General features: G+C 44.7%; 1 protein-coding gene across 2 annotated transcripts in view; it reads left to right on the forward strand.

Moving 5' to 3' along the window:
• The first annotated feature begins 294 nt into the window (after positions 1–294).
• The window catches only part of LOC134410717 (receptor-type tyrosine-protein phosphatase V-like), a 70,036-nt gene continuing 43,641 nt past the window's right edge, over positions 295–26,689 (forward strand). For both annotated transcript variants that reach the window (XM_063144187.1, XM_063144194.1), the window contains exons 1-10: positions 295–546; positions 4,631–4,694; positions 9,028–9,294; positions 13,652–13,918; positions 16,867–17,136; positions 18,116–18,391; positions 21,481–21,747; positions 22,627–22,905; positions 24,673–24,942; positions 26,223–26,492. In XM_063144187.1, the coding sequence (XP_063000257.1) occupies positions 478–546; positions 4,631–4,694; positions 9,028–9,294; positions 13,652–13,918; positions 16,867–17,136; positions 18,116–18,391; positions 21,481–21,747; positions 22,627–22,905; positions 24,673–24,942; positions 26,223–26,492 (2,299 nt within the window). In that variant the 5' untranslated portion in view covers positions 295–477. The remainder of the gene's footprint in view (positions 547–4,630; positions 4,695–9,027; positions 9,295–13,651; positions 13,919–16,866; positions 17,137–18,115; positions 18,392–21,480; positions 21,748–22,626; positions 22,906–24,672; positions 24,943–26,222; positions 26,493–26,689) is intronic.

The following is a 26,689-nucleotide window of genomic DNA, read 5'->3' on the forward strand; positions in this document are numbered from 1 at the left end:
TGTTCTCACCGAAGAAATTGGCTCCAAATACCAGGGCCAAAGACAGCCTCTTTGGAGACACACACCCATAGAAACAGACACTCCCACATGGAGGAATACTGTTGGCAGGGCTTGCGCGCACACACAGCCACACACGTACCGTCTCTCCCACACAGTAGATGCTTCCCCACACAGCATTCTCTCTCTCTCTCTCTCTCTCTCTCTCATACAAACACACACATACACACACTCTTTGCGTTCTCGCACGAACAGACTCCCACTCACTGGCCACACGCATACACACACCTTTGAACTCCCCAGCAAATCGGCTGGTGTAGCTGGCATCCTGCATGCCAATGCCTTGATGTCACCCACGAAGGCGAGAAGCCTGCTGGAGTTGCCGTAGGGACAGCAGCAGGATGAGGGGCAGCTTCTATTAGCAGAAGGGAGGACTAACTTGCTGCTGCTTCCTTCTCTCCTCAGCCTGCCGGGCACCAGATGCTGCTGCTACTGCTGCTGCCCATGGTTTGGGCCCCATTGCTGTCACATCTGCAGCCCTTGGTTGAGGTAAGTCCACGTCTCCTCCAGCGCCGTTTCTTGCCGGTTGGCTTCTTCGAGTTACAGCCGGGCTGCATATCCTGACTCCGCTGGGGGATGACAGCATTCCTGCCTGCTGGCCTCACAGCTGCACTGAATTAGCACCGTTAGCCATCACAGCCGCCTGGATCTCCCCTCCTTCCCCATCTGATCCCCCAATAGACTAGACCACAGATTCTTGTACTGAGGCAGTGGGTTAACAGGGCGGGACAGTACTTCTCTTCTTGGCACTTGCGGGTTCGCCCTGCTCAGGGTCCCCCTGACACCACAAGGAGCAAAGCCACCTTGAGCGCCTACAAATGGCTGTAAAAAGTAATGATGGGTGATTGTCATGCGTCATTGCCTTAACTCCCAAATCCGTCATGCAGCCTTCCCCGATGTGGGGCCTTCCAGAAGATGTGGACTAGAACAACCAACATCTCTGACTCTTGGGCATACTGGCTGGGGCTGTTGGGAGCTAACAGTTAGTCCAAGCTAACTGGAGTGGGCCACGTTGGGGACAGCTGATGTAGCACCTGCCACTTCTGCTCGGCTCCTTTGTTTCTTGAAGCCTTCACCTGTCTGAATCAAAAATGTGCTGAATTTCCAATTTGGATGCTGAGTTTGGTGGAAATGCTGGAATGAGGTAAATGGATATATTTCACACCCTACAACCCTGGTCCTAGCTGGGAGCGTTCCTGCCTCCCCCTCTGGGATTATTGATGTTTTCTGGCTGGGACAGATGAACACTGGTCAGACTTAAGCATAGCTCCATGAGCAAGGGTCAGCTTCCCCCTCCCCCCAGTGCGTTCATAGCTGCAACCCCGTGTTTTGTCTAGTTATTGTGCAGTGGCCCTCAGAAATGCAAGGATTGCTCAACTAGGCAGGTGATTATCCTGGTGAGCCCAGTCACTGTCTTCATGCTGTGCGAACCTTGCTGGAACAGGGTGAGGCTTACATGTTACATTGTTCTGCTGCTAGCTAGTTTCCAAGTTGCACTGCCGGAGATGCTGTTGCCAGCATAGGATTTACATGCTTGACAACATTTGAAAATCCTGGAGGTAAACTTTTAGGTAGCTTCCTAAAAACTACATACAACTTTTATATTCTGATCATGTTATCATGAGCAGGATATAAAAGCATGACCCCTCTCTACACACTGAGGGTTCCTCTAAACGAGCGATTTATTGCACTCTTATGATTGGCCACTCAGGGAAGTTTTCAGGTCAATTTCATGATGTCATCAACAACCAGGACATCTCCCGTGGAATCCTCCGGCAATCCTGGGATAAAAAGAACCACTTTTAAAGTGTCAATAGCCCAGAAACACTTCTGCCACTAGATGACACTGTCTCAATAGAACTCAATGGAACTTGTCACCCCTCTCCTCTCTTGTCGCCCCTCTTCTCCCTTGTAATGCAGCCCATAACAATTGCGTGAAAGAACCAGGAAGCACAAAAGCCCCGGGTAAACAACGCGATTTCTCTTTAAGTCAGCCTTCCCCAACCTGGTGCCCCCCAGATGGACTCCAAGCATCCCCAGGCTATGGGAGTTGTAGCCGAAGACATCTGGATGGTGCTAGGTTGCGGAAGGCTGTGCTAGATCTATCTTGGAGTTTATTCGATGATATTGTTTGGCAGTTCATTCAGGTTAAACAAAACAGGGTATGTCTTCATACAATGCATTATTGTCATATGGAATCTGTGACATTCTGTGATGGCCACCAGCATAGATATCTTTAAAAATGAATGTACAAAGATTGAGTCCATCAATGACAGCTAGCAGAACCATGAAACAATAGATCTTCCATGCTCATGGGTAATATAATTCCCAGATGTGGGGGAAGACAATAGGGGAATGATGTTACCAGCGAGCATGCCCTGCTTATGAGTTTTCCAGGGTTATCTGACCAGGGGAGATGCTAGCTTTTCACCCAGCCATTGCAGCTATGATGTGCTGACATTAGTGGATGACGTTTATTTCCATGCTGTGACCATTTTTGTCAGATGATTTCAGCACATCAAACTGCTGTTAAAAGCACAAGAGCGAACCTGTGTTTTTTCATTTGGCAACCCTGGACTGGATGGCCAGCACTGGAGACAGAATGCTGGACTATGGGATCATTGGTTAGAGTTTGGCAAGCCATTGTTATGCTTTTAATGTTTTTAATCCAAATTTCATTGGAAAAAAGGAGCAAGGGGACAGCAGCTTCTGCCTGCTTAAACCTGCCCAATATTCCTGGTTTGTTGTATTTCTCAATGTTCAGAGGCTTTATTATTATTATTATTATTATTATTATTATTATTATTATTTACATTTATAACCCGCCCCATAGCCGAAGCTCTCTGGGCGGTTTACAAAGCTCATCTGGTCTTACTACTGTGATAAGAAATGTGCCAGCATAAACTGGGGCAGAGTTTATGCTGAAACTGATGCTGAGAGGAGGAATCTGCAGATTATTTCCTCCTGCTTTTTCTAACCCTCCCCCGCCTCATTGTTTCAACCTCATTATTGTCTTGGTGGAACAGCCAAAACACAGGCTGTACGTCGACCAGGGATGGGGAACGTCTGGCCTGCGGAGTTTCTCCACCCAGGCTGCAGAGGACCAAAGCCAGCTCAGTTGTTTTCTGATGGAGTGAAGGGGATTGAACCAGGTTGGCTTTGCTCTTCCCTCACAGGGAACATTAGGGAGAGCAAAGCTGGTGACTTCAGGGATTTCAGTCTGCTCAGGCTTTGCCTAGTCAGAATTCCCCACCCTTGACAACCCAGGGTGATTCCAGCTGGAGAGGGTTTCTCCCACTCCCACCCCCTGGGACCTGCATGCTGCATGGGGCTGTGCATTTTAAGCATGGCTACATGAGGCTTTTACTGCATGTTCATGATTGGTCACTCAGAAATTTGCGGGTCCTTTACATGATGTTGTCAGTCTCCAGAACATCTCCTGCTCTTTATCCCACTTTTAAAAAGTTCAGAGATAAGCCAATAACAAATATAAATGCGAGATACCGGCAGTGTGTAATGATGGCCTTGCAGTATAATACAGCAACTAGAAGGAATTGTATAATGAACCCTATAGAACATTGCCTAGAAAGGAAGTTTTCAATTCATAATATGTGTCCACCATGTAAAGTGGACACATATTGTAATCCTGCAAAGAAATCAGAAGCAGAAAGCCCCGGTAAGGATGTGGGATTTCAGCCTCATGTGATGAACCTCTTTGATCAATGCTAGTTCAAACAGAAAACCAAGGACAAGCAGAATCAGCACAGCTGAAACAGAACAAAAGAGCAAGGCTCATGCAAAAACTTGGCATGGCTTTGTACCTCTTTCTTAAAGTAGTTTCAGTCACGGACAAAGATATGACTGGGACAGGCTGTGGTAAAGGGAGAGATGCTGCTTCTCTTGTTTCATATTGCAAAGTATTTATTTATTTGTATCCCGCCTTTTGCCCAATGCTGGACCTCAAGGTGGCATTACAAAATTTAAAACATATACATTTAAAACCTATGAATAGAAATATACAGAAGTTAAAATATATTAAATATATTCCAATATTAAAACATTTAAACATCTAAAATATATGACAGTTTTAAAAGTCCTTGGCATAGACAGAGGTCCAGATTATTCGCCAAAGGCCTGCTGGAACAAAAAAGTTTTTCGCCTGCCTCTGAAAGCACATCAAGGAGGGAGCCAGTCTAGCTTCCCTGGGAAGAGAGTTCCAGAGCACTGGAGCAGCCACCGCGAAGGCCCTCTCCTGCATTCCCACCAGGCGTGCCTGTGATGGTGGTGGAACTGAGAGAATGGCTTCCCTGAAGATCTTAAAGCATGGGCAGGCTCGTAAGGAAGAATAATTCTTTCAGATAACCTTGACCCGAGCTGTATAGGGCTTTATAGGTCATAAACAGCACTTTGAATTGTGCCTGGAAACAGACTGGAAACCAGTGGAGCTGTTTTAACAAGGGAGTTGTACGCTCCCTGTAACCAGCCCCGGTCATCTTGGTAGGGATGCTGTGATTTTCTGGGCCTTGTCATTACCAGGAGGCCACTGAGGATCTTATTTATTTCAATCCTGCAGGATGGCAGATGCAACCAAACAGATTGGCAAAGGAATTCGGCAGTAGGAGTATCTGACGAGAAAGGTGAGTTTTCTTCACCTCTTCCCCCCCCCCGGGGGGGGAGCGTTCCCAGGAAGGGGAAATCTAAAACACTACAGGAAGAACCACTTTAACGTCGTGTTATCAAACTTATCAGGGGTGCCAAGATTTTGGGAGCAAGTCGTATTTCCCCAGGGCCCAGAGACAGCTCTGGGGGAGGGCGAGATGGAGAACTAAGGGTGTGAGCAAAAAGTAGGGAGATTCTCCACCCCACCCCCCATTCTTCTCACCTTAATTTCCCTGGAAAGGAGAGACAATATGAGGTTTCACTTGGCAAAGCGGAGACATTCTCTCTCCTAGTGCAGCTCAGCCTCAACCGTCCTTCCACCTGGAACCAAGCTGCATGGAAAGGGACAAACTAACCTTGAAAAAACTCTTCTAAGATTCATGAAATGGTACTGCCATTGGACTGGATCCAGCCCTGGGTTTGCACTAATGGGAAGTGTTTCCGTTCATTTGTGCAAAGTCACTGCAGCCTTCTGTGCCATATCCCATGCTATTACAGAGGGGGGCCCAATCCTCAAAGGTAGCTTTTCTGGGGACACAATGAGCTGCAGCGGATAGAGTTGATGGCTTCAAAAATGGCCATTATTAGCACATCCAGATTATACATTTTTATAGATTAAAAACAATTTCTAATATTTTTAAAATTTAAAATTGTATAGCTTTAAAATTTTAAAACACGTGCCTATCTAAACAGATTTTAAAATGTGAAACGTAGGGTAGATCAGGCTGGCACAAGTGAAAGTGCTTTCTGCTAGTGCAAAAACACCACTGGAAACAATCCCTTTTGTGTGGGTACATGAGGTAGCCTTTCTACGGACTACCACTTTTTCAAAAATTGGCTAGCTGTGTGCTCATGTACATGAATTGTGCACTATGGGAGTGCACACCCTTCAAAAAAATTTTTTTTTAAAAAAGTAGCAAAGTATTAGTAGATCTTGCTGATCTCTAATAATCTTTATTGATTGATTTATTATTTTTATCTCACCCTTCTTTCAAGGAGGTCAGGGCAATATTCATTGTTTCTCCTATGTTATTCTCATGATAGCCCTGTGACATAGATCAGTTTAAGAGACAGGGACTGGACTACAGTGACCACATACAAAAGAGCGCAGAGCTCCTGCAGCTTTAACTGTTGTGCTGAAGAGGGAATTTCACCAGGTGCTGCATGCATACAAATGACACCTGCTGAAATTACCTTTTCTACAACTGTTAAAGATACAGGACCCCTGTCCTCCTTTCTATATGGTCACCCTATGGGTGTCACTGTACCAGCGGCAATGTTCCCACTGGCAGTAGATCCTGTAATGGGGTGTTTCAGGGGAGGGGCAGGGACAGGACACAAATGGCCTTGCATCTGCTACATCCAAAATCATTTCATTCACCAATCTCCAGAGAGGTGCCAGGATTGGGGGTTCTCACTCCGTACCGACTCTAATATAACCTGTGGGGGGACAAAAAAAAAAAGTTAAGACCTCCCCTACTCCCCAGCATCTGTCCTGGCTGGCACGGGTTTGGAAGTGATGGATGATCCGCCACTGTGCACTCCCCTTACTCCATCTGGGATTGCCCTGTAAGCTACCCACATTTCACACTGGCTTGAAACTTTGCACAGTGGCCCCCACTCAGCTCCTTCAATTAATTACCACCATTAGGGATGGAGTTGATGTAATTCTATTGGGCGGTATAAACATTCTACCTTGGGCTCTTGGGTGGTATAAAAATGAAATAAATAAATAAATAAATAATGATATTGCTCTGACATTAATCAGATGCTTGTCCAAACTACTGCTCACCTTTCCTAGGATTTCTGATGAGTTCCAATATGTTTTCAAACAGCTAGAGCAGTTAACTAGGCCAAGAGATGCACTCTAAAACAATTCCTCTTACTCACTTTGGCTCCTTTTACTAAGGAAGAAAGTTCTTAGGTGTGTTGTGATTTCAGATCCCACCTGGGACAGAATCAATCCCCAGAAAATTGGCTGGAAGTTTCTAGTTGTCCACTGACTAATATGTAGGTGAAATGTACAGAGGGGTAGGATGGGAAATGATTGACAAATTCAGTTATCATGATTACTTGTCTCCAGTCACATTGGCAGAATGATGGGAATTCAACAGGTCTGTTCAGTAAGAAGGGTTGTAAAATATGTACAGTCTAAGTTTAGAAATAAAGGCATAGTTCAATCTGCAAAGGATAACTTCTGAGCTGGTGCAGACTGAGCATTCAAGGTTGCTGCATTTTCAGGCGTTGCTGCTACAATGTAATACAGCATATGCATATTCATCACAGAATATTGCACACTGAGTACTTGGAACAAGCAATCTCTCTGTAACCTAAATGCTACCTTGGAGGTAAATATGCAGCATGTATAGAAGAAATGGGAAACAAATGTCCAAATATGGTGGAAGGAAAAGATTGTGTGGAAAGTCCGCAAAAGCATTGGCAAACCTCATACTTCCTTTCCTCTTCACTACCAGCTGAAGCCAAATTCTGTTAATGAAGCGACTACACAGATCTGTATTAATTAACCTGGATACATGTTTGCACAACCATTAATTGTAGTATGCAGAATTCCCAAATGGGTGGTGAGTTCGACACAAGCTACCAAGAATACATTAGCAATTTCAACATGCAAATATCTTGGATAAAAGTAGCACAGATGGTAAACAGGCTTTGTAGGCAAATAGGAAATTAGATTCACTTCTAAGACATAAATGGTGCACTAAATAAGGCCTTTGTTTCCAGAGTAAAATGAAAAGAAATCCTAGCAAATATTAAGGCTCCAGTTCTAAGATGAATATTAAGGCTCCAGAATGGGATGGAAACTGGATTACGTCAGTTACTCTGGATTCCATCACACCTACTTTTTTATCCAGTTTTCATCCACAGTTTCCCCCTCTGTTTCCTTAGCTAGTCGAACCCCAGGCACTTTCACGTCTGTGCATCACTGTGCTCTTTCAGCTCACGTATCTTTTCACCTGGAGCGCTACTATGCTGGTGAAATATCCCACCCCACCCCTTGGGAAAGGTTTACAGGGGAGGAGGAGCAAAGGTTTGTTTTGCTCATTTCAAAGGGTGGGCAGATGAACAATCATTTTAACTAGTTTGTTTTGTAAAGGTGGTCAGGTCCCCTCCTTTGCTCCAAGGTAACCAAAATGCTTACATCCTTGTAATTTTTAAAGATGAAGAGATCAAACTTGGCATAGTGATAGATCATAAGGAGGGCTTTAGCCACCCCAGGTTTGAATCAGATCAGTTCATACCTTAATTTTAAAGAATTTTGTTAATGGAAATTTTAAAAATGCTTACATCTGCATAATTTTAAAGATAAAGAGATCAAAATTGGCACAGTGATAGCTTTTAAGGAGGGCTTTCTGTATGCCAAGTTTGAATCAGATCGATTCATCCCTTGATTTGTTAGGAATTTTTAATTTTCCCCTCTTAAACCCTTTTCCTCATAGTTCACCAGTACAAAGGATCACTTTTCCTTTCCTTTGATTATGCAAAGCTGTGCATCTCTAAGTTCTACAGATCTGCTGTTCCCTTACTCAAGAGTAAATCCCATTGATTTAAAATGTATTTACATCCAAGTCATACTAAAATCAGATGTATGCTTACCCTTGAGTAAACCCCATTGAACAGAGAGAGACTTAGTTCTGAGTAAACAGAAGTCAGACCTCAGAAGTAAGCATAGGGTTGCAGAGCACTTCTTAGACTTTTAAAAAAAGCTTCTGAGTGACCACACTATTAAAAGTCAGTTCTATATGTATTTACTCAGAAGTAAGTCTCTCTCACTTTAAAAAATCCTTTAAAATCAAGGGACGAACCGATCTGATTCAAACTAGGTGTGGCTAAAGCCCTCCCTATTTTGATCTCTTTAAAAATAAGGGAGCTGCGGGCAATGAGGGTGCATTTCCCACATTTCTTTTAAGGTGAAAATGCCTACTCAGAGTAAGGTCATAGAGTTAAATGGGACCTCTCTCCCTCCCCTTCACGGGTTGAGTGGAGAACCACTCTGCCCTCCTCTTTTGTTTGCAAGATCACCCTTAGACACACAGGCCCCCAACAAAGAATGGGATGGTTGGATAGAACTCAATGACAGCAATACATGGGAGGGAGGAGTGCATTTATTTCGCAGGGAAGAGAAATAATCCAGACTTTTTCCGCTCCAAAAAGAAACAAAACATGGAGTGGAAGAGGCGAAATGAGTGCAGGACGTGGACGACGTCATGTGAGTACCGGGCTGCAAAACAGCATACGAGGCATGGAAAGTGTGCGATAAATTGGCGTAATGGAGCTCTCTGTCTTCTGCAGGACAGCTCCTGAATGTGACTGTCAGCAACCAGGGTCGCTCTACCTCCCTGTTCCTCACTTGGGAAAACCTCTTGGGAGGTGTCCAGGGCTTCTCCCTAGCTCTTTATGACACAGAGACAGATGCTCTGCTGCAGAATGGATCAACTGGGCTCAACACCACCAGCTTTTACTTCCAGGGCTTGCTCCCTGGGACACGATACAGCATTGAAGTGACTGCACTGCTGGTCTGTGCACAGCACGTCAGTAGGAGAGTCACTGGGCACACAGGTGAGTGGGACAGAGCTACAGGGGCTTTGCACCAGGGCACCATTTTGAGCCCAGAGACAGTTGGTATTTGGATACGTGATTGGCATTTGAATACATTTTGATATTTCTTCCACTTTTTTCACACACTCAAAATTCAGCATAGATTTATTATTTTGTTATCTTCATTTTTTTTTATAAACTGAGCCTTCATTTCAAATAGGATTAAAAAATTAAACATTAAAAAATTAAAGTAAATAATTAAATATTCAATACAATAATAAAATGCCCTCTGTAAACAACAGTGCAATACAGGAAATCTTCCCTGTGTGCCCTTCAGAATCACTGATTACTACAGAATCACTGGGAGCGGGGATGGGGAGACATTGGGGGGCGGGGAGCAGAGGCATCTGATGGACTGCATGCAGTTTGTGTGCTGTGAGTTGCCCACCCCTAGTCTACAATAATGTAATAATCCCCTCACCACTCAAAAAACCTGTGCCAGTTGGCATCATACTCGTGTCCAGCTCTTACTTCTGTTTGATCATAGTCATTATGAGACTTGTGCTATCTGCATTCTGGCTGCCACCCTGCTTCTTTCATTGCCCCCAACTTTATGGTGAACTAGGGAGCTGGCTGGGCTCTGCAACACAAGAGAAGGTGCTTGGGAATGATTGTGCCAACAGCCCTTTCCATCACACTATTCCGTGGCAAGTCCAAGGCTCTGACAGGAGCACCAGCCGCATGAACGGGAAAATCCCTCAGAGCTTTCAGCAGTCCATTGGATTCCATAGGTCTTTGAGGGTGGACCAACGTGCCACATTGTTCAACGGGAGCCATTTCCTGATATTCCATGCGCTGTGCTTGTTTCAAAGCTGTCTCTGGCCTACTGAGATTGGAACTCAGTGGGGCAGGGAGGAAGCAAGATCTTTGCAAGCTGTGCGTGGGGATAATGATAAAAATATACAATAACCCCACAGTATACTCAGGGACTTGTTTTTCCCCCTGTAACATGCAAAGCAGTCCTAACTCTGATTTGGATTTTGGGTGGGAGGAGATTTTATTCTAGCTCTTCCAGGGCTGAGTTTACTCCAGCTGTGTCAGGCTAAATATAACATGATGTTCTTGCGGTTCTGCCTCTAGTCTTTAACACAAATCATCATCCGACCATTTTTCCCCCTGCTGGCACATGCAATTGGGGGCCAGTAAAATGTGTGCCTGGCCCATCTTTTATGCAATACTATATCCTTTCAGATGTGTGTGGGTGTTATTCCATTATCATCTTCACCCTTTCATTCCTGAAACATCTGATTCTGGTAGCCAAAAGCAACATGTTGTTTTTGTGCACACAGCATTGTTTTCATTAGCACCCGAACCCTAAATATTTTGTATTTGGAAGACGTCGCATTAGTTGGAATGAAACATACTTCCAAGTTAGCTTGCTGAAGTTGCATCACGGCTTAAGATGTTTGTTTCTTTTTACTGTCTGTTTCATTATTTCTTGTGTAAGTCATACATAATTAATCCTACAAATCACTCTGGCATTGCATCTCAGGCCTTTGTTCAGCTGCAAAAAGGATTTTTCCCCCCTTCCTGGCTTGCAATTTGCATTGACATTGTATACTGAAATAAGCGAAGGCACATGGATGTGCAACCGTTCCACGTGACTTGCACTAAAGATGGATGTCGTTGTTTGTATAATCAGAAGAGTCAGTCTGCAGGATGTTGGCAGCAATGTCAGCTCGGAGTTGTTTCATGGCAGATGGTTCCTGCTGAAACAATGCAATATGTACCACAACTCTCTATCAGTGTCCTTGTGGACACTGGAACTGCGAGAGCCGCTAATTGCAGAAATGGCTTGCCTGAAGATTTTCTGTTAAACCAGCTAAGATGGGCGAATCTGTAACAGGCAAACTCTTTTCAGGTTGCCAGGATACCCCCTATGACTTGGGCTGCCTGAGCAACACTTTAAGGATCTATGCCTTCTTATCAGTCCCACCTTCCTTCTTTTTACCTTCTTCTTCCAAGTAACATGGGGCTTAGACTGTAAATGTGGGGTGAGTGACATAACAGTTTACTATTAAAGTAAAACAAGCAAGTTACCACTAAATCTATTTAGTCAATACAGCTGAGTGATACAAAGGCATTAAAATAAAATAAAAATTGCAAAAACACAAGTTCTTTATCCTAAGCTGCTCCTTCCTGCTCCTTCCATAAGCTCTGGTTTTTCTCTGACTCTGGTCTGTTCTGCTCCGGTCTGGCTCGCTCACACTTTTATACCCTCTTCCCCCAAAATAGAAAGTAAAGTTCTCACTTTGTGGACATAAAACTTTACCAGGGAATGAATCTTTACTGGATAAATAAAACGACTTGTCTCAGGGATACCTCCTCCCAACATAAAAATTCCAGGCCTCTAAGCCTGACTCTATTACCTTGCCTGTGTAGGCCTCAAACCTTCACACAGGCTGATGGAGAATTCCTCCAATCTCATGCTCAGCAGCAGAAACTCACTTGATGCATTCTTTTTATTAAACCTATTTTTAGTGCAGCAGTTGAGGAGCTGCACGTGACCGATTCAGTGCTTTCATTGTCAAGCTGCAGCAAGGGGTTTATATATATATATATATATATATATATATATATATATATATATTTCACCCTTCTGCCAAAAAATGGCACTCAAAGTGGCTAACAATAAAATACAGATTGAAAACAAAACTTTAATTAAAACATAACATAAATACAAATAAATTAAAAACACAAGAATAAAAGAAATGAACAGCATCCAATCAATTTAAAACTTGTTCTGCAACAGACTTGTTTATATGCCAAAGGCCTGCCTAAAAAAAGACATCTTTGTTTGCCAATGGAAGGACATCAGAGAGGGGGCCAACTTAGCCTCCCTCAGCAGGGAGTTCCAAACCCTGGCCATGTCCTCCATGAAGACCTTCTCTTTGGGGGAGGACCTTCTCTCTGAATGGTGGTGGTATTGAGAGAAGGTCCTCCCCCAAAAATCTTAAAACCCAGGTCTTTCAGGCAGCCAGGTCCAAAGTTATATGAGGCTTTATAGGTCATGAGCCTTTCTATATGATGCATTTATTGTGCGCCCATGATTTCTCACCGTAGTTTATGGGTGCTATACAAGACATTGTTATCCTCCCGGGTCTCTCCTGTTCTTTGGAAACTTTTTTTTGGGGGTGGGGAGGGGTTTTTTGAATGAGAAATGTCTGATATACCCAGGCATGGTGGCATGAAACCCTAGTGTATTTGCACAATTCCACTATACGACAGTGTCACCTAATGGTTGTGTAATGGAACATATAGAAAGACAAGAAAGAAACCCCCCAGAAAAAAAATCATGAATAAAGGAGCCGATCAACTAGCACTTTGAGCCACACATTCCAGACTGTGCTTGTGAGAGGGCCTGTGAGATACAGGAACTGTCCAGCACTTCGTTAGATATTCATAGTGTGTCTCCCAGTGGGAAAGTCACCCTACACAAGACTGAGATAGAGTCTTTGAGACTTTAAGAATGCAATCCTGTTCATACTTTCCTAGGACTCAGCCCTAGAGGGACTTCTCTTATGTTTACTTTTGAGTAAACATGCTTAGGCTTGCGTTGTCTAGCGTGCATCTTTATTTTGATTAAATCAATCATAATTATATTTTTATATACAAACAACATTGAGCAATAAGAATTCAATTAGAAACTTAATAAAAAGACCATTAAGAAACTAGTTATAATACCTCCATTAACAGTTTCACATGTACATTTATCATGACGCATAATTTTATGTAGTTTTCTTCCTTTTGCTTTTAGTTGGGTATAACAATCCAGAAAGATGCATGGAAATCTGGGGGAATGTAGTTCAGACAAATCTCCATTAATATATATGATAAATCCTTTGTGAATATATGTGTTAAACTACAAACCTAATACTCTTAGGACAGAGCACACTGTACTCCTTTCGTCGCCAGCTGAAGACCTTTTTATTCTCTCAGTATTTTAACACATAATTTTAACTTAAATTTAAATTTTACTGTTCTAACTCTGTATTTTAATCTTATATCAATTTTTGCTGCATGGTTTTATCCTGGTTGTGCTTTTTATATTGTATTTTGTATTTGTGTTTTTAAACTGTTGGTTATTATGGTTTTAATTTTTGTGAACCGCCCAGAGAGCTTCGGCTATTTATTATAAAAATGTAATAAATAAATAAAATAAAATAAAATAAATAAAATCTTTTGGAAATCTGCTCAGGATGTGATGTGGAGCTCAGGTAGAGCTTTTGGAACTGGGTAAAGAGTATGGACTACGTACATGTGCAAGTGCCCTTACTTATTGGCAGGTCTGTTTTTTGAACCTCCCATCTTGTTTTAGTTCCTTCCCCTGTGAGGAATGTGATCCTGCGTCAGGACAGCCCCTCGGTCTTACTGGCCTCCTGGAATGAAGCCCCTGGTGGGAAGGATAACTACCAGCTGGTTCTCTACCATGTAGACTCTCAGGCACCTGTCTGGAATGTGACCATCCCCAAAGATGCCACTACCTTCCGTTTTGAGAGGCTCCTAGCCGGCAGCGAATATGCCCTCCGAATCACCACGCTGGCTGGGTCAGCCAAAGCAAGCACCAGTGCACGGGAGTGGACAGGTACTGTGAAGCTGGAGCTCAGTTCTGAGGGGTTGGCAGATATTATTATTATTACTATTTATTTATTTATATAGCACCATCAATGTATATGGTGCTGTACAGCGTAAAACAGTAAATAGCAAGACCCTGCCGCATAGGCTTACATTCTACTAAAATCATAGTAAAGCAATAAGGAGGGGAAGGGAATGCAAACAGGCACTGGGTAGGGTAAACAGGCACAGGGTAGGGTAAAACTAACAGTATAAAGTCCGAGCAACATCAAGTTTTAAGCTTTAGGAAAAAGAAAAGTTTTTAGCTGAGCTTTAAAAGTTGCGATTGAGCTTGTAGATCTCAAATGTTCTGGAAGAGCACCATGTACATTGATGGTGCTATATAAATAAATAATAATAATAATAATAAGAGCGTTCCAGGCGTAAGGGGCAGCAGAAGAGAAGGGACGAAGCCGAGCAAGGGAAGTAGAGACCCTTGGGCAGGCGAGAAACATGGCATCAGAGGAGCGAAGAGCACGAGCGGGGCAATAGTGTGAGATGAGAGAGGAGAGATAGGAAGGAGCTAGACTGTGAAAAGCTTTGAAGGTCAACAGGAGAAGTTTATATTGGATTCTGAAGTGGATTGGAAGCCAATGAAGAGATTTCAGAAGTGGAGTGACATGGTCAGAGCAGCGAGCCAAGAAGATTATCTTAGCGGCAGAGTGGTGGACAGAGACCAATGGACTGATGTGAGAAGAAGGAAGGCCAGAGAGAAGAAAGTTGCAGTAGTCCAACCGAGAAATAACCAGTGCATGAACAAGCGTCTTGGCAGAAGAGACAGACAAAAATGATCGAATCCTGGCAATATTATACAGGAAAAAAATGACAGGATTTAGCTACTGCCTCAATATGAGGAATAAAGGAGAGCGAGGAGTCAAATATAAAGCCAAGACTACGAGCTTCCTTGACTGGAGTAAGCGTAACATCATTGACAGTAAGAGAGAATGAGAGATGAGGAGAAGGTTTAGGAGGAAAAACAAGCAGTTTAGTCTTTGCCATATTAAGTTTCAAACGACGATGAAGCAGCCAGGCTAAGATATCTGAGAGACATGTCTCTGGAGGTTGATCAGCTATATGGATCAATCCCTTTTACCTCAAGGTTCCCACAACAACAACACTCAAGGCAGCTTGCAACACAAGTACCAAAATATTCAAAATATAAAATATCAAAAAACAATTTCCATTAAAAATATCAACACATAACCTTTCATAACATCTACAGTCTTTGTGGGATGACCTTGTAAATATGCACTCACCTGGTTGTCTGAGGCTGCTTCTTGATGAAGCGTTCCCAGCGCTAACATTCATAAGACATTGTGTAGCTATTCCATCTTCTCCTCATTAACAGATTTTCTGCGATTAGGAAAAAGATGGAAGAAGCAGGGGGAAAACATTGGAGAGTTATGAATGGAAGGACCATAGCTTAGTGGTAGACCAGCTGCTTTGCCATCCCCAGGTAAGGCTGGGGAAATCCCTGCCTCAAACCCTGGAGAGCCGCTGCCAATCAGTTTCGACAATCCTGGCTGGGTGGACCAATGGTCTGACTCAGTATAAAAAAGGACAACAACAAAGAGGGAGAAAAAAAGGATGTTTTATTCAACAAAAGAAAAAGTTTCCAATGCCTTTCAGACCATGTGCAGGCCCTTCTTCAGGGAAATCTAAAAAAATAATATATACAGCATTTATAGACTTTAAATATTCCCTGTGTTCAATAGAATATACATCAATAATACAATTGTCAGTCACCATGCTTAGATATAAAAAACTACATTCCCTGTGGGAGTTCTGCTTTTTGTTGTTTTCTGACTCAGTGGAAGGCAGATTCCTATGTTCCAACGAATGGAAGTCAACATCGTCTAGACCCCTGTAAAATTCTGTGAATGAAGCAGGGTGATGATTAAAGCCTCATTTGTAAGCAGCCCAAGGCTCACCTTCAGCCAACCAGGCAGGAAAAGCGAGATGGTTTAGATCAAGGTAGGATGGGAGAAGGAGATAGGATTTTAGGGTTGAGGGGGGGGGGTCTGTGGTGATTGTGCAGGGATTGTTTGAGAGTGATTTTGGAGTATTGTGGAAGAAAGAACATATATTGACAAAGCCATTTAAGGTTACTTCCTTATCATTCAACAACTTATTATTGTAATTAATAAAGCTTTCTTTGTTTATAAAATCCCATAATTCATGGCTGTGTAAGGGGGAGGTAGTAAAGGGAACAGTACAAGGTTATAAAGTTAAAGTCTGTGTGTCTTCACAGATAGAGGACTGAATAAAGGAATGGGCCTGAGCCTTAAAGGCCCTGGTGGCAGCAAAACCAAGTATGTGAGAAAAATGGTGATCCCTGCTTGGGGTGGGAAAGGCCTTAGAGAAAGGGAATTCTTACTGAGGAAAGGTGGGAACACCACAGGTCCTTTTCTCTTCCTTTAGGCTGTCAATGTGGTGTGGTGTAGTGGCTAGAGTGTTAGACTGGGAGTTGGGAGATCTGGATTCTAGTCCCCACTCGGCCATGGAAGCTCACTGGGTGACTTTGGGCCAGTCACAGTCTCTCAACCCAACACACCTCACAGGGTTGTTGTGAGGATAGAAATGGAGAGGAGGAGGATTATGTGCGCCACCTTGAGTTCCTTGGAGGAAAAAAGGTGGGATATAAATGCAATCAATCAATCAATCAATCAACCAATGTGCCACAAACAACTAACGTAAATATGAATGAACAGCCAGGCTAGGAAAAAATGTCTGAGGCTTAGCAATTTTATGGATTGACTTTTTTACAAAGTAGCTAGAATGGCCTCTTCCTAGGATTAATTCACCAGGCCTGGGTTGGCCAATGTTTTCCATGGAGTTGGGACTTCTGGGAAAAGGTGCCCTTCTCCTTTGATTAGGTGGTCTCCCGCAGTAAGTGATAACTTATCTTTGTCCCAACAGCCCCTGTTGCTCCCAGGACATTGGCATTCCAGAGCAGCAGGTCTACCTCCAGTTTGACTGCTTCATGGACCAATGCAGAGGGAGCAGAATGGCTGCATTTTACGCTCCGGAACCTCCATGCTGCAGCCGAGAGGACCACAGTGTCACTCAGGAGGGGCTTGTCCAACTACACCTTCCAGCACCTGCAGCCCGGTACCCCCTACCACCTGGAAGTCAGAGGTACAGCTGGGCTGTATCTGGTTGAGGGGCCCAACATCACGGCTTATACGTGTGAGTATGGGCCAAGATACTTATCACGGCACTTGGAAGGTAGACAGGCTCTAAACTGGAATAAGATGCTATTGAATTACAAACTAACCCTGCATCACAAGTACAGTTGGCTCCTGCCCTGAGCGACCTAGAAACCTTATTTGTCTCAGTTTCGTATGGATGACTAACACACTGCACATAATATGTTTATAGAGTTTCTAGGTGTGCAGTACATATAGACTTACGTTGCATTATATATTGTTCTGGGCTTGTATTCCCTAGTGTAAAAGAGCCTCCTTAGCTGTTTTTCGGCATAGGTAAAGAGGAGACATTTTGTTTTATATAATAATGAAATCAGTGCTAATACATTTGAGAACTGTAGAAAGCCAGCTAGACTTTTTTTTCATTAAAATTACCTTCTGCAATTGATAGGTTTGTTCCTAGTAGCAGGAAGTCCTTTCAGGTCATATTGGACTGTACTAAAAATAAGCTAGCCCTCTGGTCAAATTGATGAACTTTCATTTGGAGACTTCAAGCTAAAGGCAAAATGAGCCTTTTGTCCTCTCCTAAGCTGCATTATGCAAAGGGACTCTGTTCAATTCCTTTCTTTGAAGTATGGTTTTCCCTTAAAGCAGCTATATTTGTGATATGAGAGAATTCACTTTTTGTGAATGGACAATTAATATTCAGAATATTTCCGTATTTATCCAAGCAATCCAGAGCAGGACAGCTCCATTCAGAGCATTTAGCTTTATTTGTATGTTCACATGTCGCTCTGAAAGAAGTGTCAATCCTCCATTGTGGTGCTCAGTCTGTCTACCATAGTGGGACACCACAGTGCTAGCTAGAGCTTCCAATTGATGAGGTGGGCCATGCTGGCTGATGGGAACTTGCAGCCCTACACATTCTGGAGGGTCCCAGGTTGGGGAAGACTGCTCTATGCTATTTCCAGGCAGTTCATTCATTGTGGCTGCTGATTCCTCCTTTCATCTTTCCACAGACCCCCTGAAGCCAACCAACATCAGTTTGATCAATTCTGGCAGAAGTAACAGGTTGAAGGCCACATGGAACTCGCCAGCTGGAGAAAGAGACTTCTATCTGGTGCTGCTTCTGCAAGAGGGAGAGAACAGCACACCTGTCAGAAACACATCAGTGGGCAGGAACAGCACCCATGTCACCTTCCATAGCCTGAGCCCTGGAAGCCGCTACACTGCCTGGGTGACAGCTGTTGCTGGGCCCCATAAAGCATCTGCATGGAGCAATTCTGCCTGGACATGTAAGCAGGGGCTCAACACTTAGATGTTGCCAGGAGACTATTTATTTATTTATTTAAAATATTTATATCCCGCCCTATATCACTAAGATCTCAGGGCAGCGTACAGATAAAAACATACAGTATAAAACAATAAATATACACAGTTAAAAACAAATTAAACCATAATCCAAGTTAAAACAATATATAATTTAAAAGCAATAGATGCAGTTAAAACAGTTAAAACAATGTGCCAGTGAGTTTAACCATCAAACGCTTTGTTAATAAGCCAAGTTTTTACTTGGCGTCGAAATGCAATCAATGTTGGCACCAATCGGGCCTCCAAGACGAGGGCATTCCACAGTCGGGGTGCCACCACAGAGGAAGCCCTCTCCCTTGTCCCATCATAACGTATATGTTGCATTGGTGGGATGCGGAGAAGGGCTCCTCCAACAGATCTAAGGTCTCGGCAGGCATATATAAGGAGAGGCGCTCTCTCAAGTATCGAGGTCCCAAGCCGTTTAGGGCTTTAAACGTCATTACCAGCACCTTGAATTCCAACCGGAAGCATATAGGCAGCCAGTGCAGTTCCTTTAAAACCGGTGTTATATGGGCTCTGTAAGATGTACCTGCCAGCGGTCTAGCTGCTGCATTTTGCACTAGCTGCAATTTCTGCGTTGTCTTCAAGGGCAGCCCCACGTAGAGTGCATTGCAGTAGTCTAATTCTGGAAGTTACCAGTGCGTGCACTACTGTGGCTAGGTTGTCCCTGTCCAGGAAAGGCCGTAGCTGGCGGATCAGCCGAAGCTGACCCCAAGTACTCCATGCCACGGAGTCCACCTGGGCCTCCAGTGACAAGGATGGATCAAGGAGTACTCCCAAGCTACGTACCTGCTTCTTCAGAGGGAGCGCCACCTCATCCAGAACAGGCCGCTTATCCATTTCCTGGACTCGGGAACCACCAATCCACAGAGCTTCCGTCTTATCAGGATTCAGCTTCAGTTTATTGGCCCTCATCCAGCCCATTACAGCCTTCAGGCACTGGTCCAGCACCTTCACAGCCCCAGCTGACTCAGATGACAAGGAGAAGTAGAGCTGAGTATCATCAGCATACTGATAGCACCCAACCCCAAAACCCCTAATGACCTCACCCAACGGCTTCATATCGATGTTGAACAGCATGGGGGACAGAATAGAACCCTGTGGCACCCCACAGCTTCATTGCCATGGGGTGGAACAGGAATCCCCCAATACCACTCTCTGGGATCGGTCCCGCAAGTAGGAGCGGAACCACTGTAACACAGTGCCTCCTACTCCCATCTCGCAGAGCCGACCCAGTAAGATACCATGATGAGTGGTATCAAAAGCCGCCGAGAGATCCAAGAAGATCAACAGGGTAGCACTCCCCCTGTCTTTCACCCAGAGTAGGTTGTCAATCAGAGCCACCAAGGCTGTTTCAGTGCCGTGCCTACTATGGAAGCTCTCTAAGAAAGGTGTTGAATGATTACTTAGTAGGGCATGCTGATTGTGAGAGGAGGGTACACTCTCTTAAGTGCCAGAATTATTGCTTTGCCTCCTGCGGCCTGAGGTTTCATGGAAAGAAGTACTTTCTTTCATCCTAACCAGCTACCATGATGTCTATGGAGAAAAAAATGTCAATTAAGAGTGTTGTGGCACCTTAAAGACCAAGAAATTTATTATGGGATAAGGTTTCATGGTCTACAGTCCACTTCATCAGATGTTTGGGCAGAGATCATAAAAACATAAGAAGAGCCATGCTGGATCAGAGTGTGTGAACAGTCCAGCATTCTCTTCAGATAGTGGCCAACCAGCTGTTGACTGGGGACCCGTAAGCAGGACATGAATGCAACAGCACTACTAGCCATTGATAATCTTTTCCTCTAGGAATTTCCCAATCCCCCTTTTTGTTGTTTATTCGTTTAGTCACTTCCAACTCTTTGTGACTTCATGGACCAGCCCACGCCAGAGCTTTCTGTTGGCTGTCGCCACCCCTAGCTCCCCCAAGGTCGAATCCATCACCTCCAGAATATCATCCATCCATCTTGCCCTTGGTCGGCCCCTCTTCCTTTTGCCTTCCACTTTCCCTAGCATCAACCTCTTCTCCAGGGTATCCTGTCTTCTCATTATGTGGCCAAAGTACTTCAGTTTTGCCTTTAATGCCATTCCCTCAAGTGAGCAGTCTGGCTTTATTTCCTGGAGTATGGACTGGTTTGATCTTCTTGCAGTCCAAGGCACTCTCAGAATTTTCCTCCAACACCACAGTTCAAAAGCATCTATCTTCCTTCGCTCAGCTTTCCTTATGGTCCAGCTCTCGCAGCCATAGGTTACTACGGGGAATACCATTGCTTTAACTATGCGGACCTTTGTTGTCAGTGTGGTGTCTCTGCTCTTAACTATTTCATCAAGATTTGTCATTGCTCTCCTCCCAAGAAGTAAACGTCTTCTGATTTCCTGGCTGCAGCCAGCGTCTGCAGTAATCTTTGCGCCCAGAAATACAAAGTCTGTCACTGCCTCCACGTTTTCTCCCTCTATTTGCCAGTTGTCAATCAAGCTGGTTGCCATAATTGGTGGCCATCTAGTGATAATGAATTCCATAGTTTAATTATGCACTATGTGAAGAGATATTTGCTTTTACCTGTCCTGAATCTCCCACCAATCAGCTTCGTGGGATGACTCAGGGTTCTGGTAAGATGAGGGAGAAAAATTTCTCCCTATCCACATTCTCCACACCATGCACAATTTTGTACACCTCTATTATGTCCCCCTTACTCTTATAGTCTATGGAGAGAGACTCTCACAGAACAGCTATCTTGGTTGAGGTTTCAGTTATTAGACTTTGAGACAACACAAATCCTCCAAGACCCAATAGGAAACGGTGGAAACATGGCCTGAGTAGGGGTGCATTCTGATCATTATGCCCATCCACCACCTGGGATGCTGTGAAAAAACAGCGCTAGCAATCTTGTGGGAGAGGCCTTTTTTGTCACCCTCTCCCATTCTCCATCCCCAAAGAAGAGCTACCCATTTTGGTTTGATCCCAGTCTCCCTTGGGAGGCCTTGCACATAATTTTGTGTCTCTCTTTTCCCCTTCCAGATCCCACAGCTCCATCTGGTGGGACCTTATCGAGCCAGGGGAATGGACACATCCTTTATGCCCACTGGCAAGAGGTAGCAGGGTCTGGCTATGTGGCAGCACTATACAGCACGGAGACCTCTATGCTGTTGCAAAACAATTCAGTGACTCGGGGCTCTTCCAGCCTGCGTTATGGAGGGTTAAAACCAGGCACTCGCTATGCCTGGGAGATCTGCACTGTAGCCGGGCCCTACATCTCCCTCCCACTTCACCTCAGCAACTGGACATGTGAGTGCCAAGAGAAGAACAATATTCCACCATACTTAGCGTCTCCAGGTTCAGAGCTTGGGAGGACAAAGAAAGGCAAATTCCACCAGGGTGGTTTCTTCTAACACTGCAGCACTGTGATGGAAAGAGTTGTATTTGGCAGATTGCCTTTCTCTGCAGCTCTTAAAGCAGGGTTGTGTCTTGACGACAACGACTTTGCAGCTCGCTCCCTCGAAAGCCGGTGGCATCGCAGCTGCGGGGTGGGAATGCTAAACCTTCATTGCAGGAGGGAGCGCAGGCTTTTTGTCCAAAAAAGCCAATGCGACCGTGGCCATTCAGCTGGTCGAGCCCTCCCCCTGCCCTCTGGCCTGCCTTCCTAGCTTACCATGGCCTATCCTGGGCGTTGATCCTGCCCCGGGAACGGCCCCTGCTTGAACCCAAAGCAAGGTCACCAGTGTCAGATGGCGTAAAGAAGGTGGTGACCGAGCAAAAAAGGGAAAAGCTGCAGTAAGTCGGCAACTTTTCAAGCGCATAGTTTTTTGGGGGAAAGCCCGTGGTGGATGCAAGTTAGTGGCTGCGTTGTATAAATGACGCAGCGCTACTGTGCAGCCACTATGGGGTATACTGGGTGTATAGACGCTCCCTAGGAATGTTTAACCTCTTTCAGCTAAAGGGCCAGATGAAATTTCAGGGAAGCCCATGGGGACCTCACTCCAGTGGTGGGGTTCAGGCAGAGGGGCAGGACCAAAATACCAAAAATGCCAGCCTATTTTAGCTTAAACCTTTTTATTGCCAGCCACTAAGCTTTAAGAGAGGCATTTCAACCTTTTGGAGTGGTAAAAACCCTGCAAAACCCACTAAAACCGAAATAGCCTAAAAATGGCCCTGATCTCCTTTCAGATCCTTTGCCTCCAGAGCATCTGAGCCTCAGCAATGGCGGCCACAGCACACGATCACTGCATGCTTCTTGGCAGAATTCCTCTGGGGGCGGAGGAGGCCGCTATGTCGGAGTTCTCATGGAAACCAAATCCCAGTTGGAGGTAAAAAACGTGTCAGTGGCAGAGGGCCAGACGAATATCACCTTTGAAGGGCTGATTCCTGGACGTCAGTACACTCTGAAGATGGCGGGAGTGGCTGGACCATACCAATCCCTTCTTCAGGCAGTTAGTGACTGGACCTGTGAGTATGCCTTTCTCAGGAGAAGTAGCAGCAGCCTTCCCCAAGCTTGTGCCCTCCAGATGTGTGTTGGATGTCCATTCCCACAATTCCCATTGGCCATACTGGCTGGGAATTATAGAAGTTGACGTCCAGCACATCTGGAAGGCAACAAGTTGGGTAAGGCTATAGAAGAGGGTTTCCCTACAGGTTCTGGCCCTGATTTCTCTTTTGTTGAGTCTCTCTAAACACCAACAAGCAGAAAAGATCCCATGTGATGATGGGTGAAGGGAGTAAGAGGAATAGCAGTGGCAGGAAAGACAGGGAAATGGTGGGTGGTGGGGATATTCTGAGGGATGCCCTGGCCTTTGCTGAAGGAGGAGGAAGAACAATCACAATGGGCCAGTTCAGACAACATGCCTTTTGTAGCAAATGGTTTTTGAGCATGTTTAAACCATGGTTATGTAGCCACCACCACCACGGTTAGGAATGGTTCACACGACATGATAAGCCATAATGTTTAGTGCAAAATGCTGAACCACCTTGGTTTAGCATGTCATCTGAACAGGGTCAATATTTTATGCAAGTTTTAAGATTCACTGAGAAATTTTAGACTCTGGATTTGTAGTTTGAATATCAAACATTTTCAGATTGATTGTAAGGCATTTGGCAAATGAATTACTTTTGCACCTTTGTTCCAAACAACAGCAACAACAATTCAGAAACGAAATCCCAAACTATCCATAATAGATAAAGTGGGGGGAAAATTGGGTAAGGAGATATGGATGAGATTATTTATTAATTTTGTTGCAAGCAAATGCAGGTTAAGAGAATTTGCTTGAGAATTCCCCACTACTCACTGCCCACATTTCTGATTTTCTCTTAATGCTATCTTACATTTCTTTATTTATTAAATTTATATACTGCCCCATAGCTGAAGCTCTCTGGGCGGTTTACATGTTGTTTGAATGGGGCAAGTTGTATTGCCTGGCCTTGTGGAGTAGAGCTTTCTGACTCTTCCTGTGTAAAGGTTTTGGGGTTGGATCCAGAATAATTCCTCCGCCTCGAAAAGGATATGGGACTTCCTCCCCTCCCCTGAACACCCTCCAAATCTCTTTTAGACCAGATGAGATTTGGAGGACGGGCGGGCGGGGTTGGGAGCAGAAGGCACGGAAGTCCTGTTCCCCCAGCAGTATCTTTCTACAGGCAGAGGAATGATTCTTGATCCAAGGCCTGGGCTTTCCTTGTGTGACAGCCATCAGTGTGAAGTGTCTTTAAGCTGCATGTTCCATTTCCCCCCTGTAATGTAAATTCCCCCTGATAAGTATTTTTAAACTATGTATATGAAAAGGAACAACCTCTCCTCAGTGTGTAAGTACAAAGTCATCTAGTCCAGAGGGGAGGCTACACATAACATACCTAATAAGGGTCATTTTGTGGATTTTGGCCAGGGTGCCTGGGCAGAGCAGAGTGTCTGAAAGTAGAGGAAGGGAGGAAGGAAGGAAGGAAGGAAGGAAGGAAGGAAGGAAGCGATATCACTGCAGAAGCTGATGAAGGTTGTTCAGGGAAAGTCCAGATTTGCTGCTTGCTTGTCCCCTTGACTGCAGCCCAAGTTTTTTTGTATTTTGTGCAAATTTTAAATAAATTCCTTATAGTTCCTGACATCCAAAGATCAGCCTTTTTGTCTCTCTAGAGAACACCTGCAGTGGCTTTGGTGTCTCAGCTGTCTTTCCTTACCTCTTCCCCCCAGTGTGGAACCAAGCAGTCACTGAGAAACCTGTTTCCTTTCAGACCCTTTAGTTCCTTCAGGGGTGACACTGGCCAATAGCAGGTGGTCCTCCAGTCTTGTTGCCTCTTGGGACCCAGGTCATGGGGACAGAGACCAGCTCTTTCTGCGATTCTACAGCCGGGAGCACCCCATGCAGAGGAACATCACGATTGGACCCAGCCTGCAGAATTTCACTTTCAAGGGCCTTCTTCCTGGCAGCCAGTATTTTTTGGAGCTTATGGCCCTGGCAGGACCATACCGGGCGTCATCGCAGCTGGTGTCTGCATGGACGTGTGAGTATTCAAAAGTGTTTCTGTGAAGTATAAGACCTCGAGACTTCCCTAAGAGGGCAGCGTTTGCTGTAGCCTAACATCTCAGTCCCCTGAACAGGCAGAGTGATACACAAGCCATTTCAAGGGAATGTTACAGTGGTGCCTTTCTTGCATCCACCTGATAACATTCGGTTCAACTTCCATTCCCACTCAACTACAAAGGGAATCCAGCATTTATCTTGTTGCATGAGTGAGCCTGTCTGTTTTTCTGTGGTCTTAAGCCCATGGAATTTGCACCAAGTGTTAACTGAACTTTTAAAGTAGTCAGTAGGATGGACCTAGATAATTATTTAAGCAAAACTAAATGATTTTTTAATGTTCTTTATTGTGGTGTTGTAGCTGCTTAACTGCAGTGATTGATTGCATTGTTTTAATACACTTTTTTTTAATTGTTGTGAGATGCTCCAAGGACCTATTTGATCTTAAAATGGGATATGCGTTTAATAAATTAAAATTAAAATAGGATTCCTTCAGGACAAAATTCCCCACACCATCATTATTCTGTCTCATATAATCTCCCCCTAGGGCAAACTTCCCCATCTTAGTGCCCTCCAGTTGTTTTGGACTCCAACTCCCATCCTCTCTAACCATTGGTCATGCTGCCTGGGGCTGAAGAGAGTTGAAGTCCAAAAGATCTGGAGGCCATTGGGTTGGGGGAAGGCTGCTCTAGGGCAGGTGTGGGCAGAAGGTAGATTTCCGAATGATTTGGACTTCAACTCCCAGCATTCCTGACCTTTGGCCATGCTGGCAAGGGCTTCTGGGAATTGAAGTCCAAACCATCTGGAGATCTACCTTCTGCCCACACCTGCACTAGGGTCTTCATAGAGGCAGTACATGACACTATCATTGACCAGTCATGCTTCACATACTCTGGGGACAGTAGTTAAAATATGGTTGCGTTACTGTCTTCTGTTTTGCTAACTTGCTTTACCTTCACATGACCGTATGCAATATTCCAATATCATCAAGAACATAAAGTCTAGTCAGGATTCTGCAAGTGTTAAACACATACCTTGCTGGTTAATCTTTAAACACAGATTGTACAGATTTGAACAAGCAGGCAGAAAATGATTCCCATGGTGGTGGTGTACCCACTCTGGCAAGACATTAGAAGGAACAATGGAACCGTGGTAAATGCCATGGTCAAATGCTGCTGTGAAAGCAGCTGCTGTGAGGTTTGCCCAATGCGCCTGCTCCCTTATGCCACCGTCACGTACCACCCCCTTTTGTTGCCACTGCAGACCCTCTATCTCTGGCTAACGTGAGTGTGAAATGCGGCCAGAGCCCCCAGCAGCTGATTGTGAGCTGGATGGAATCGGGGCGAGGACGAGAGTACTGGGTCCAGCTCTACTCGGATGAATCCCTCTCCATTATCCGGAATGTGTCAGTGCCACATGGAACTACCCAGGTGACCCTGGATAGCCTGGTGCCGGGGACCCGGTACCGGGCTGAGATTGTCTCCAGAGCCGGACCTCACTACATTTCCTCACAGACAGCCATTGGCTACACAGGTACATTGTAGGCTGTTCTTAGGCCTTTTCTCTCAAGCCACACTTTCTGTCTGAGTCTGCTTGGGATGGCACATTTTCCGAATGGAGAAGCGCTGGCTGCTGGTTTTCACAAGCCTAGAAGGCGCAAGAGCTGCTAATGGCACAGAGGCTAGGCAAAATCATGGTTCTATCATTTGTCTCCCTGGCTTTTTGAATTG

Source organism: Elgaria multicarinata, chromosome 1 (assembly GCF_023053635.1).
Source record: "Elgaria multicarinata webbii isolate HBS135686 ecotype San Diego chromosome 1, rElgMul1.1.pri, whole genome shotgun sequence".
NCBI lineage: Eukaryota > Metazoa > Chordata > Lepidosauria > Squamata > Anguidae > Elgaria > Elgaria multicarinata.